The sequence below is a fragment of the Mobula birostris genome, chromosome 2 (genome assembly GCF_030028105.1).
Source record: "Mobula birostris isolate sMobBir1 chromosome 2, sMobBir1.hap1, whole genome shotgun sequence".
In the NCBI taxonomy this organism is placed as follows: domain Eukaryota; kingdom Metazoa; phylum Chordata; class Chondrichthyes; order Myliobatiformes; family Myliobatidae; genus Mobula; species Mobula birostris.
The window spans coordinates 78,172,899-78,187,635 of record NC_092371.1 but is presented as its reverse complement, the minus strand read 5'-3'; the positions used below and the strand labels follow the sequence as shown (position 1 = coordinate 78,187,635).

Below are 14,737 nucleotides of genomic sequence, written 5' to 3'. Positions count from 1 at the left end.
GCGTCACATACTGGTGACAATAAATCTGATTCTGATTCGGAGACCATAAGATATAGGAGCCGAATTAGGCCATTTGGCCCATTGAGTCTGCTCCGCCATTTTATTATGGCTAATCCATTTTCTAACTAGCTCCAATTTTCTCCCCACATCTACATTCTAAAAGGACGCCCCTCTATTCTGAGGCTGTGTTTTCTGGCTTAGAATCTCCTAACATAGGAAACACCTTCTCCACATCCACTCTACCAAGGCCTTTCACCATTTGTTAAAGATTCAATGAGGTCGCCCCTCAATCTTCTGAATTCTAGTGAATACAGGGCCGGAGCCATCAATCACTCCTCATATGACAAGCCGTTCAATCCTTTTCTTGAAGCTTCTTTGACCTCCTCCAGTTTCAACAGATCCTTTCTAAAATATGGGGCCCAAAACTGCTCACAATATTCCAACTGAGGCCTCACCAGTGCTTTGTAAAGTCTCAGCTTTATATCCTTGTTTTTATGTTCTAATCTTCTAGAAGGCAAGTATAGTAAGGATGTTCTGTGAGGTGGCTGGTTTGCTGATTGATCACGCTGTTGGTGTCGGGACTGGTTCCTGGCAGGTGGATTACTGAGTGAAACTCAACACCGAGAGTACCTGCTGAGATGATAAGTTCCTTTGTGAACTCATTGCTGATCAACTGAAACATCTAGAGGTCCCTATGTAAGCTCTCTAATTACCCTCTGAGAGAGAGAGAGAAGGCAGATCACTTCGAGTGGGCTAACATTCCCAGACATGAGGTAAAACCCATTCTGTTCAGTGCATGCGAGATTGATGTAATTTGGAGATGGGACCCAGGGAGGGGCCTGGGCATGAGACTGAGTGTGTTTCAGAGCTCAGAGGCTTCACAACCCCACCATTTAATTCACTGAGGCCAGGGAACGCAGGGTAGCTGGGAGACTCCTCACCTTGCACGCACTTGGGATCAGCCAACTTGCTCTCCCACCACCTTATTCTGGCTTCCTCCCCCTTCCTTTCCAGTCCTGATGAAGGGTTTTGAACTGAAAAGTTGACTGTTTATTCCTCGCCATAAATGGTGCCTGACCTGCTGAGTTCCTCCAGTATTTGTGTGTGTTGCTCTATAAGTTACAATAAAAACATAAAAGAAGTAGTGCAAAAGATGAATAGTGAGGTTTTTGATTATGGGGTTATGGACTGTTCAGTAATCTGATGGCAGAGGGGAAGAAGCTATTCCCAAAACCTTGTGTGCCTTCAGGCTGCTGTACTTCCTGCATGATGGTAGTAATGAGAAGAGAACATGCCCTGAATGGTAAGGGTATCCAGGACATCTTCAAGGAGCGATGCCTCAAAAAGGCAGTCCATCATTAAGGAATCCCCGTCACCCAGGTCATGCCCTCTTCTGATTGCTACCAATTACTCTGAAGACACACACTCAATGATGCAGGGGCAGCTTCTTTCCCTCTGCCATTCGATTTCTAAATGGACAATGAACCCATGAACACTACCTGACTACTTTTATTTCCATTTCTGCACTACTTTATTTAATTTGTGTGTGTATATGTGTATGTATATATATATATACACGCACACACTCACTGTAATTCACAGTTTTTCCTCTATTATGTACTGCATTGAACTGCTGCCGCAAAGTCAATAAATTTCACGACATATACTGGTGCTACTCAATCTGATTCTGATTCTTTTGTGATGGATGACACCTTCCTGAGGCACCAACTTTTGAAGATGTCCTCAGAGATGGGGTGAGTTGTGCCCTTGAAGGAGCTGGCTGAGTCTATGATCCTTTGCACTGGAGCCTCCATACCAGGCGTTAGTACAACCAGCCCATGGTGTATCTGCAGAAATTTGCTGGAACCTTTAGGGGCAAACCAAATCTCCTCAAACTCCTAATGAAGCAGAGCTGCTAGTGGTCCTTCTCCATAATTGCATCAGTACGTTGGGCCCAGGATAGATCCTCTGAGATACTGACACCCAGGAACTTAAAACTGCTCACCGTTGAGGAGGGCCTGAGGATAGAGATTGACCTTTTGGGGGCCCACACAGAAATGCCCTAAATAAAGTCTGGCAAAGAATCAGGAGTGGAGATGACATCAAGTATTTACAGGCTTTAACATAAATAACAGCAGGGAGAGTCATGACAAGTGATTGGAGATTCTGTGTAACTGTTGTCTGAATCATACAGTTGAGCTAATAGCAGCCTCTGTCACCTGAGTAACAAGGTTGTGTATTTACTGCACTTTAACACACCCACTTGGTTAATTGCTGAGAATGGTGTGGCATTTTACATTTCACCATCATTTCTAAATTAGATCGTGAATCGGATTACACAGGTAGTTATGTAAAAGCAGTGTTAATATTGGCTGACCTGTTGCATAGAGTTCGCATTGCTTATCAAAATAGATGATGCTGGTGAATCCCAGCGACTTCTGGCCGGTGGCCAAGGAAAAACAACTCAATACTTTGTTCATCTCTCTTTTTCTGGTAAATGATCACCACAAGCAATAGTCTGTACCTTTCTTTGGACTTGGAGGCAATTCAGTGTGACAGAACCAAGGTGAGGTAGTGGGCCCGGTGCTGACAGCAAGGAAGGCCCGGGCTTCGACCGATTTAAGTGCCAGGCCGGATCGGAAGCATCGGGCACAGACCGATTCAAGGTGGCAGAGTCCAGGCCTCAGAGCACACCAAAGTAAATGAACCCAACGTTTAGATAACGATTTAGGCACCGGGTTGAATTGTAAAGGTCAGATACAGGCTGAATCAAGGCTGCAGGGTCCAGGCTCCACAGCATACCAGACAACTGAACCCGATGTTGGATGATGATTTAGGCACTGAGCCAGGGTGTCAGGGCCTCAGGTGAGAGAAGGGCTGGTTCAGCTTACTGCTCTGTGACACTCACACAGCTCTGCGCTGAGCTAAGGGTCTGTACACAAACGAGAAAATCTGCAGATGCGGGAAATCCAAGCAACACACACAAAATGCTGGAGGAACTCAGCAGGCCAGCCAGCATCAATGGGAAAGAGAACAGTCGACATTTTGGGCCAAAACCCTTCAGCAGGACTGGAGAAAAAAAGATGAGGAGCAGAGTTAAAAGGTGGGTGGGGGGGGAGAGGGGAGAGGGAAGCACAAGGTGAAAGGTGAAACCAGGAGGAGGAGGGGGAAGTAAAGAGCTGAGAAGTTGATTGGTGAAAGAGATACAGGGCTGGAGAAGGGGGAATCTGATAGGAGGACAGAAGGCCATGGAAGAAAGAAAAGGGGGGAGGAACACCAGAGGGAGGCAATAGGCAGGCAAGGAGATGAGATGAGAGAGGGAAAAGGGGATAGGGAACGGTGAAGGAGAGAGGGGGACCATTACCCTCGAGAAATTGATGGTCATGCCATCAGGTTGGAGGTGACCCAAATAGAATATAGGGTGTTGCTCCTCCAACCTGGGTGTGGCGTCGTCACGACAGTAGAGGAGGCCATGGATTGACATATCGGAATGGGAATGGGAAGTGGAGTTAAAATGATGGGCACTGGGAACTTCTGGTAATGCCCCCCCCCTTCACCATTCTCCATCCCCTTTTCCCTCTCTCACCCTTTTCTCTTTGCCTGCCCATCACCTCCCTCTGGTGCTGCTCCCCGCTTTTCTTCCATGACCCTCTGTCACTTCCACCAATCAACTTCCCTCCCCTCCCCCCACCTTTTAAATCTACTCCTCCGTTTTTTTCTCCAGTCCTGCCGAAGAGTCTCGGTACAATACATCGACTGTACTTTTTTCCATGGATGCTGCTTGGCCTGCTGAGTTCCTCCAGCATTTTGTGTGGGTCTATAGATAGACTGTCTTTCAGTTCAGAACGCTATTCGCTTGCGTTTATTGTTTGCATGATTTGTTTTTTTTTCCCTCTGTCTGTACATTGGTGTTTGATGGTTGTTTCTTTTATGGGTTCTGTAGGGTTTCTTTGTTTCATGGCTGCCTGTAAGGAGACAAGGTTATATAACGTATACCTACTTTGATAATAGATAAACTTTGAAGTTTTGAACTTTGATGTGGGTGGTATGTGTGAAGAAGCCAGTTCTGTCTCAATTTCATCCAGACTTTTGCTTGGAGGGGCCTTGTTAATAATTCTGGGATCTTCCCCCTTCATCCACACATTCCCCCACCACAGGCCAGGATTTAATCCTTCGATTGTTGATTACAGGAGGAAGACACTGAAGATCTGTGAGCCAAGCTTCATTCAGGGATTGGAGATGAAGAGGGCCAGTAGCTTTAAATTCCCTGGTGTTATCGTTCCTGGGTCCAACACATAAATGCCATCACGAAGAAGGCACAACAGCACAACTCTTCGAAGACTGCATAGGTTCAGCATGTTACCTAAAATTTTGACAAACTTCTATAGATTCTATAGGGCAGAGTATCCTAACTGGTTGCAATTCAGCCTGGTATGGAAACACCAATGCACAGGAATGGGAACGTCTGCAACAAATGGTGGATACAGCCCAGTCCATCACAGGTAAAGCCCTCCACACCATTGAGCACATCTGCAAGAAGCCCTGCCACAATAAAGCAGCGTCCATCATCAAGGACCCCCTCCATCCAGGCTGTGCTCTTCCCACTGCTGCCATTGACAAGGATGTACAGGAGCGATTAGCTCACATATCAGGTTCAGGAATCATTTTTACCCTTCAACTACTGGGCTACTGAACTGACATGAATAACTTCACTCACCTTAACACTGAACTGGTTCCATAGCTGACAGACTCACTTTCAACTCCTGTCCTCAGTATTACTAATTTATATATTTTATTTGCACTATTTGTCTTCTTTTGCATATTGGTTGTTTGATGTTTTTTATTTATGTGTAGTTGTTCACAAATATTATTGTATTTCTTTATTTTCCTGTAAATGTCTGCAGAAAAAATCTCAACATAGTAAATGGTGGCTTATACTTTGATAATGGGCGGTGGGGTAGAGATACGTCTCTACCGAAGGAGCTGTAAGGAGCTCCTTCCCTCCGCTAACCTGCAGCTCACCCTTGGGCAAGGAGTAGCACCTGCTTAGCCCTCCAATCAGGGTCATGTAAAGCGATGGGAGTAGATGGTGATTGGTCGTATGAGCAGCTTGGTTATGCGACCAGACACCAGGCAGACAATCTCTGAAGAGGATAGATAATGGCTGGGGTCACCCATCTTGTAAAGACACTGCCCAGAAGAACGCAATGACAAACCACTTCTGTAGAAAAATTTGCCAAGAACAATCAAGATCATGAAATGACCAATTGATCATGATTGCCTGCGTCCTATGACATGGCATGTCACGAATAAACAAGGGGTAGAGATAGGGTAAGTGCGTGCAGGCTTTTCCCACTGACGTTGCCAGGACTTGAGGACCTGAATTACAGGGAAAGGTTGAATAAGTCGGGACCTATTCCACAAAGCGTAGCAGAATGAAGGGAGATTTGATAGAGATATACAAAATTGTGAAGGGTATAGATAGGGTGAATGAGATCAGGCTTTTTCCACTGAGATTGGGTGAGACCAGAACTAAAGATCATGGGTTAAGGGTGAAAAGTGAAATGTTTAAGGGGAATATGAGGACGAACCTTTTCACTCAGTGGTGAGAGTGTGGTATGAGTTGCCAGCTGAAGTGATGGGTGCGAGCTCGATTACAACGCTTAAAGGAAGTTTGGGTGGGTACATGGACGGGAGGGGTATTGGGGGCTTTGGTCTGGGTACGGGTCGATGGGACTAGGCAGAATAACAATGTGGCACGGACTAGATGGGCCGAATGGCCTATTTCTGTGCTGTAGTGCTCTATGTGGAAGTGTGGACAATGCTGGACGGGTCAGCAGTTTTGGCTGCTGCCCAACAGAATAATAATGACCCAAGCTCATTGGTCTAGATTGGCAGCTGGTCTGGCAACCACTCCATTTTACAGACTTCCCCTGGGCCTTCCCCGTCTTTTATCTCTGACCAGTGCACCAGTCACACCATCTTCCTCAGGCTCTACCTTCCTCCACATTGCTGTTTTATTCGTTCCCCCACAGCCAGCTGTGCCTTCAGCTCTCTGGGCCCTGCAGTTCTTCTTCTTAAAACTTGTACTTGTTTTTTTATTTACGGATATAGCCATTCAGAAATCTGGTGGCGGAGGGGAAGAAGCTGTTGGTAATTGTAGAGTGTAGGTCTTAAGGCTCCCGTACCTCCTCCCTGATGATAGTAACGAGGAGGAGGCACGCCCCGGATGGATGCTGTGTTCTTGAGGCTCTGTTTCTTGAAGATGTCCTCAGTGGTGGGGAGGGTTGTGTCTGTGATGGAGCTGGCTGAGACTACAACCCTTTGCATTGGGCATGTTGGAGGCTCCACATCAGGCTGTGATGCAACCAGTTAGAATGCTCTCCACCATACATCTGTAGAAATTTGCAAGAGGCTTCAGTGACATGCCAAGTCAGATGTAAGCATTAAAGGCTCTACATAAATGCAGTGGAGGTACCTGGGCGTGCGTGGTGCCCGACCGCGGTGAATCACGGTGTGGTCTTTCTCTCCTTCACCAGGCCAACTTGCCCCTGCTCCAGCGGGAACTACTGCACTGTGCGCGCTCTGCCAAGCAGACACCAGCTCAGTACCTGGCCCAACACGAGCACCTGCTGCTGAATGCCAACGCCACATCCCCGGTCAACTCTACCGACCTGCTGGAGGTGAACGAGAACGGGAAGAGGAGCAGCCCAGAGAGGTAAGTCCGGTCCCCGCTGACGCTGACCGACGTGCCCACTGGCGTCCTGCTGTCCATACGGCTCAAGACGAGGATGTGATGTATTTGGTTATACCATGTTGTTGCTATTCTCCAGGCAGAAAATGTTGCAAAAACTCAGCAAAAGCATCTAATTTGCACCTCTCTTCTCCCAGTTCTGATGAAACATGGGGGGGGTTATGGAGAGTTATAGTTCAGCTGCAGGTCGATGGGACTAGCCAGATTTATGGTTCAGCATGGAAGAGATCGGCCAAACGTCCTGTTTCTGCACTGTAGTGTTCTATGACTCTATAACACAGAATATAGAACAGTATAGCCCAAGAACAGACCCTTCAGCCCACAATGTTGTGCTGACCCAATTGAACTAGTAATTAGAACTCAGAACATTATCGCACCGGGACACATCCTTCGGCCCACAATGTTGTGCCCAACCAATTAAACTAGTAACTGGAATATAGAACAGTATAGCCCAAGAACAGACCCTTCAGCCCACAATGTTGTGCTGACCCAACTGAACTAGTAATTGGAACTCAGAACATTATCGCACCAGAACAGACCCTTGGGCCCACAATGTTGTGCTGACCCAGTTGAACTAGTAATTCGAATATAGAACAGTATAGCACAGGGACAGACGCTTCAGCCCACAATGTTGTACCTAACCAATGAAGCTAGTTTTAAATGCCTAGCCAAACTAATCCCTCCTACCTACATAATGTCCATATTCTTCCATTCTCTGCTCATTTCTGTGCGTATATGTGTCTTTCTATCAGCCTCTCAAGCGCCTCTGTGCAAAAACATGCCCCGCACATCTCCTTTGAGCTTATCCCTCCCACCTTAAACAGTAGAGTAGCGGGTAGCGCCACGCGTCACAGCACCGGTGATTGCAAGTTAGGGGTTCAATTTCCGCCACTGTCTGTAAAGGAGTTTGTATGTTCTCCCTGTGACCACATGGGATTTCTTCTGGGTGCTCCAGTTTCCGACAAACGGGTTAGGGTTAGTAAGTTGTGGGCATGCGATGTTGGCGCTGGAAACGTGGCGACACTTATAGGCTGCTCTGCACAATCCTCGCTGAATTGATTGGACACAAGTGATCCATTTCACTGTATGTGACATACAGTGCTTGAGTCTGTGGTAAAGAAGGCAAATGCAATGCTTGCATTTATTTCAAGGGGGTTAGACTATAAAAGCAAGGAGATAATGCTGAGCCTTTATAAGACACTAGTCAGGCTGCACTTGGAGTATTGTTAACAGATTTGGGCCCTTTATCTCAGAAAGGATGTGTTGTCATTGGAGAGGGTCCTGAGGAGGTTCACAAGGATGATTCCGGGAATGAAGGGGTTAACATATGAGGAGTGTTTGGCAGCTTTGGCCCTGTACTCACTGGAATTTAGAGGAATATATGGGGGATCTCATTGAAACCTACTGAATGTGAAAGGACTAGATAGGATGGATGTGGAGAAGATGTTTCCTATGGTGTGGGTATCCAGAACTAGAGGGCACAGCCTCAAAATTGAGGGGCAACCTTTTAGAACAGAGCTAAGGAAGGATTTTTTTTCGCCAGAGAGCAGTGAATCTGTGGAATGCACTGCCACAGACTGCGGTGGAGACTAAGTCCATGGGTATATTTAAGGCAGAAGTTGATAGTTTCCTGATCGGTCAGAGCGTCAAAGGATATGTCGAAAAGGCAAGTGTATGGGGTTGAGTGGGATCTGGGATCAGCCATGATGGAATGGCGGAGCAGACTTGATGGGCTGAATGGCCTAATTTTGCTCCTATGTCTTATGGTCTTAAGTTTCCTGTGACCTGTGTCACGGTAGTGTAGTCGTTAGCACAGCACTTTACAGTACCAGGGACCCGGCTTCAATTCCTGCCATTTTGTATGTTCTCCTCGCGAACCATGTTGGTTTCCTTAGGGTGCTCCAGTTTCCTTCCACAGTCCAAAGAGGTACCAGTTGGTAGGTTGATTGGTCATTGTAAATTGTCCCATGATTAGGCTAGGATTAAATTGGGGGATTGCTAGACAGCGTGGCTCAAAGGGCTGGAAGGGCTGATCCCCTACTGTATCTCAATAAAATCAATAAAAAAAAGATAAAGCTCATCTTTACATCTTTAAGATTTAAAGGAGACCTGAGAGATGAATGTTGTTACACAGAGGTTAGTGAGTGCCTGCAATGAGCTGTCAGAGGACTTGGTTGAGGCAGGTGGAATTGCACCATTTAAGAGGCATTTGAATAGGTACATGGAGAGGAGGGGTTTGGGGCCAAACACAGGCAGCTGGGACTTGCAGGGAGGATGCTGCGATCAACATTCACCAGGTGGGCTGAAGGGCCTGTTTCTATCCTCTGACTCTTTGAAACAATGAAGTCTAGACTCCTTCTTCTTCTGGGAGAAAATTGTTTTATCACCTCCTTTCTAACTCTTGTCTAGGCATAGTCATAGTCATACTTTATTGATCCCAGGGGAAAGTGGATTTTTATTACAGTTGCTCCATAAATAATAAATAGTAATAAAACCTTAAATAGTTAAATAGTAATATGTAAATTATGCCAGGAAATAAGTCCAGGACCAGCCTATTGGCTCAGGTGTCTGACCCTCCAAGGGAGGAGTTGTAAAGTTTGATGGTCACAGGCAGGAATGACTTCCTATGAAGCTCTGTGTTGCATCTCGGTGGAATGAGTCTCTGGCTGAATGTACTCCTGTGCCCACCCAGTAACATAATGTAGTGGATGGGAGACATTGTCCAAGATGGCATACAACTTGGACAGCATCCTCTTTTCAGACACCACCGTGAGAGAGTCCAGTTCCATCCCCACAACATCAGTGGCCTTACGAATGAGTTTGTTGATTCTGTTGGTGTCTGCTACCCTCAGCCTGCTGCCCCAGCACACAACAGCGAACATGATAGCACTGACCACCACAGACTCGTAGAACATCCTCAGCATCATCCGACAGATGTTAAAGGACCTCAGTCTCCTCAGGAAACAGAGACGGCTCTGACCCTTCTTGCAGACAGCCTCAGTGTTCTTTGACCAGTCCAGTTTATTGTCAATTCGTATCTCCAGGTATTCGTAATCCTCCACCATGTCCACACTGACTCCTTGGATGGAAACAGGGGTCACCGGTACCTTAGCTCTCCTCAGGTCTACCACCAGCTCCTTAGTCTTTTTCACATTAAGCTGCAGATAATTCTGCTCACACCATGTGACAAAGTTTCCTACTGTAGCCCTGTACTCAACCTCATCTCCCTTGCTGATGCATCCACCTATGGCAGAGTCATTAGAAAACTTCTGAAGATGACAAGACTCTGTGCAGTAGTTGAAGTCTGAGGTGTAAATGGTGAAGAGAAAGGGAGACAAGACAGTCCCCTGTGGAGCCCCAGTGCTGCTGATCACTCTGTCGGACACACAATGTTGCAAGCACGCATACTGTGGTCTGCCAGTCAGGTAATCAAGAATCCATGACACCAGGAAAGCATCCACCTGCATCGCTGTCAGCTTCTCCCCCAGCAGAGCAGGGCAGATGGTGTTGAACGCACTGGAGAAGTCAAAAAACATGACCCTCACAGTGCTCGCTGGCTTGTCCAAGTTGGCGTAGACACGGTTCAGCAGGTAGACGATGGCATCCTCAACTCCTAGTCGGAGCTGGTAGGCGAACTGGAGGGGACCTGAGTGTGGCCTGACCATAGGCCGGAGCAGCTTCAGAACAAGTCTCTCCAGGGTCTTCATGATTTGGGAGGTCAATGCCACCGGTCTGTAGTCATTGAGGCCGCTGGGGCGCGGCGTCTTCGGCACAGGGACAAGGCAGGACGTCTTCCACAGCACAGGAACCCTCCGGAGCCTCAGGCTCAGGTTGAAGACATGGCGAAGTGCTTCACATAGCTGAGGGGCACAGGCTTTGAGCACCCTGGTACTGACACCATCCGGTCCTGCAGCCTTGCTTGGGTTGAGACGTTTCAGCTGTCTTCTCACCTGTTCAGCTGTGAAGCCCACCGTGGTGGTTTCATGCGGGGAAGGGGTATAGTCATGAGAGCAGGGTGGGGGACTGTGAGGAGGGGTAGGAGGGGAGAGTGGAATATGTGTTGGTTGGGGGCAGACAACAGATGACTCGTGGGGGATGGGCAGGGGCCACAATGTCAAATCTGTTAAAGAACAGGTTAAGTTCATTGGCCCTGTCCACACTGCCTTCAGCTCCTCTGTTGCTAGTTTGCCGGAACCCAGTGATAGTCCTCATCCCCCTCCAGACCTCTCTCATGTTGTTCTGCTGGAGTTTCCACTCAAGCTTTCTCCTGTACCTGTCTTTAGCCTCCCTGATCCTGGCTTTCAGGTCCCTCTGTATTGCCCTCAGCTCCTCCCTACTTCCATCTCTAAACGCCCTCTTTTTAGCGTTCAGGATGTCTTTAATGTCTTCTGTTACCCATGGCTTGTTATTTGAATAACAAAGGACAGTTCTTATCAGAACATTGCAGTCCACACAGAAGTTGATGTAATCAGTGATGCACTCTGTGAGCCCATCAATATCCTCTCCATGTGGCTCACAGAGTGCCTGCCAGTCTGTCACCTCAAAACAACCCTGGAGCGCCTCATAAGCCTCCTCTGACCATTTCCTCACTGTCCTTGAGGTTGCAGGTTTACTCTTCACCAGAGGCATGTAGCAGGGTTTTAGATGCACCAGGTTGTGATCTGACCTTCCCAGTGGGGGGAGGGGAGAGGAGCTGTACGCATCCATAACGTTAACATACATCAAATCCAGAGTCCTCTCCCCTCTGGTTGTACAGCTGACATACTACGTGAAGTTGGGCAGTGTTCTAGCCATGGTAACATGGTTGAAGTCACCCAAGATGGTAATGAGGGCACTCGGGTGCTGGGTTTGTAATCTGGCTATGACGGTGTAAATGATGTTACACGCTGACGTCGGGTTGGCAGAGGGAGGGATGTACACAACAACCACAATTGCATGTGAGATTTCCCTTGGCAAATAATATGGCCGGAGTCCAACAGCAAAAAGTTCAATATCTGGGCTACAGACCCGTTCCTTGATCGGTGGTCTGAGTGGTGTAATAACAACAACCTCTCACTCGATGTCAATAAGACCAAGGAACTGATAGACTTCAGGAGAGGGAAACCAGAGGTCCATGAGCTGGTGCTCATCAGAGGTTTGGTAACTTTAAATTCCTGGGTGTCACTATCTCAGAGGACTTGTCCTGGACCCATCATATAAATACAATTGCAAGGAAAGCACGACAGTGTTCTACTTCTTCAGGAGTCTGTGGAGCTTCTTCCACCAGGCCATCAGACTGATGAACTCACGCTGACTTGAGTGTACTCTATATTACATTGGCTGTTCTATTTATTATAAATTACTATGATTGCACATTGCTTATTTGGATGGAGACGTAACATAAAGATTTTTAATCCTCATGTATGTGAAGGATGTAAGAAATAAAGTCAATTCAATTCACTTCAAACCATGGCAAACATCTGTAGATGTGTGGTGGGAAGTAAGCTGACTGGCTGCATTACGGCCTGGAGTGGGAACACCAATGTGTTTGAGTGGAAAATCCTACAAAAGATAGTGGATTCAGCGCAGTACATCATGGGTAAAACCCTCCCAACCACTGAGCACCTCTACATGAAACATTGCCATAGAAAAGCAGCATCCATCCTCAAAGATCCTCACCACCCAGGCCATGCTCTCTTCTTGTTGCTGCCATCAGGTAGAAGGTACAGGTGCCTCAGGACCCACACCACTAGGTTCAAGAACAGTTACTACCCCTCAAACATCAGGCTGTTGAACAAAAGGGGATAGCTACACTCATTTAACGGCTCTTTTATCTTGTCATTTCCTGCACTTTGAGCGTTAATTGCTAAACAACTTTCCACATTTATGGAGTTCATTGCTAAGGAAACCTCTCTATCGTGTAAGTTCTTTTGTCATTTTATGCATGTTATTTCCAAATAAAACAGTCCCATTCTAGCCAGTGTTTCCCAGTAATTAACTGTTTGCCTTGGCAACAACTGTGTCGACCTTTGCACCCTGCCATGTGGTCACACCCTTGCCATAATGCGATGATCAGATTGCACATGTTCCTACAGTTGCACGTGGTGCATATGTGACTGTAAGTCTGTGAACCAATTCTAATTCCAAATCACTGCTGTGGTGTAGGAAGAGAAAATGCTGGAAATGTCAGCACCTGATTAAAGTTCAAAGTAAATTTATTATCAAAGTACAAATACCGTACGTACCCAGAGATTCATTTTCTTGCGGGCTTTCATAGTAAATAGAAGGAGCACATAGAATCAATGAGAAACCACATACACATGACAGATACAGACAAACACCCAATGTGCAAAAGACAACAAACTGCAAATACAAAAAGTAAAGGAAAAATATGTAAATAAATAAACAATAAATATCAAGAATACAAGTTGTAGGGACCTTAAAATTAGTCCATAGTTTGAGGAATAATTCAGTGAAGTTATCCCCCTCTGATGGTTGAAGAGTAATAACTGGTCCTGAACCTGGTGGTGCAGGACTAGAGGCTGCTGTACCCCCTTCCTTATGGCAGTAGTGAGAAGAAAGTATAGTTTGGATGGTGGAGTGGAGGTCCCTAATGATGGATGCTGGTTTCCTGCGACAACACTCCTTGGAAACATGCTCAGTGCTGGGGAGGGCTTTACCTGTGCTGGACTGTGGCAAGAGAATGGAGTAAGGGTTTCGGTGGAAGATCATTGTAGAGAGGGCTGAGGAGTGGTGGACAGGGTGGGGTTATTGTTGCCCAGGTGATCCCAGTGTTTTTAGTAATATCAGGTTAAGAGATTAACGAGGCAGTTAGAAAGAGACAACCACAAGGGACATGTGAAATGTAGCCCTGAGCTGTGGGTGGAACTTGAAACCTAAAATTCAGTTTCAGGTTTAATTGTTATTCAGTGTTCCTCTGGGGCCAAGGTGCAAAACACAGTACCAACCGTCATATACAGCGCATATAGCTCATATAATCATGACAGCAGTAGAACTCACAGTCACAACAAAAAATAATATAGCTCAAGTTCCTGAGTGCCCTGGTGTCCTAAACAAAATGATGCATGGGAAGGGTCTCGGCCTGAAACGTCGACTGTACTTCTTCCTAGAGATGCTGCCTGGCCTGCTGCGTTCACCAGCAATTTTGATGTGTGTTGCTTGAAATTCCAGCATCTGCAGAATTCCTGTTGTTTGATGCATGGGGTGCTATTCTGGGGCCACATTTCCGTAAGTACAAGCTTGCAGCAGTTCCTCATCTCCCACTGGTGAAGCCACAGACAGGGAAATCTAGCTTGCCTTTCACCAAGCAATGACGGGAGAGAGCAGCCTCCAACCTAGCCCGGACGGTTGTTTCAACTCCTCTCCTGGACAGCTGCAGCAGGTAACCCCGTGGCATGAAGACCTGGTCCACACAACAACCGAGGCGACGAAACTGCCCCACCCTCGGTCTCTCCAGTGAACCAGACTTGCAGAATGCTACATTACCAATGTCCAACATGGTCGTATGATCACCAAAAAAAAAAAGTCCAATACAATCATTTGCATCACTTGTTGGACGGCACACTCCCTCTGAAGTCTTCCTCCTTGGGTGGCTATAGCGGGCACCAATGTGACGCACATAAAGTCCAGCTCCACAGCTATCGAGCAACTTGCTGATGGGGTTGGTCTGCAGTACATGAGGTTCTTAATATCCTGCAGTGCCTTGTTATCGTAAATGTCAACAAGATGTAAAGGACAAACAGTTACACCATTGTTTGGACCCAGAGAGGCCGCTGCACTGGGGCACACCAACATCTAAAGAGATTATTTTTATCACGTACATCGAAACAGACAGTGAAATGCATTCTTTGCATCAATGACTAATACAGCCCGGCACAGTGTTGCCACGCTTCCAACGCAGCATGCCCATAACTCATTGACTCTAACTTGTACGTCTTTGGAATGAGAGCACTTGGAAGAAATCTACACGGTCATGTGGAGAAC

The 14,737-nt window shown here is 46.8% G+C and overlaps 1 protein-coding gene across 6 annotated transcripts in view; it reads left to right on the top strand.

The window, feature by feature from the left end:
* Positions 1–14,737, top strand: part of LOC140187862 (protein CBFA2T2-like) — a 221,545-nt gene that overhangs the window by 131,267 nt on the left and 75,541 nt on the right. For all 6 annotated transcript variants that reach the window (XM_072243700.1, XM_072243664.1, XM_072243658.1 and 3 more), the window contains exon 5: positions 6,540–6,718. In XM_072243700.1, coding sequence (XP_072099801.1) covers positions 6,540–6,718 — 179 coding nt within the window. The remainder of the gene's footprint in view (positions 1–6,539; positions 6,719–14,737) is intronic.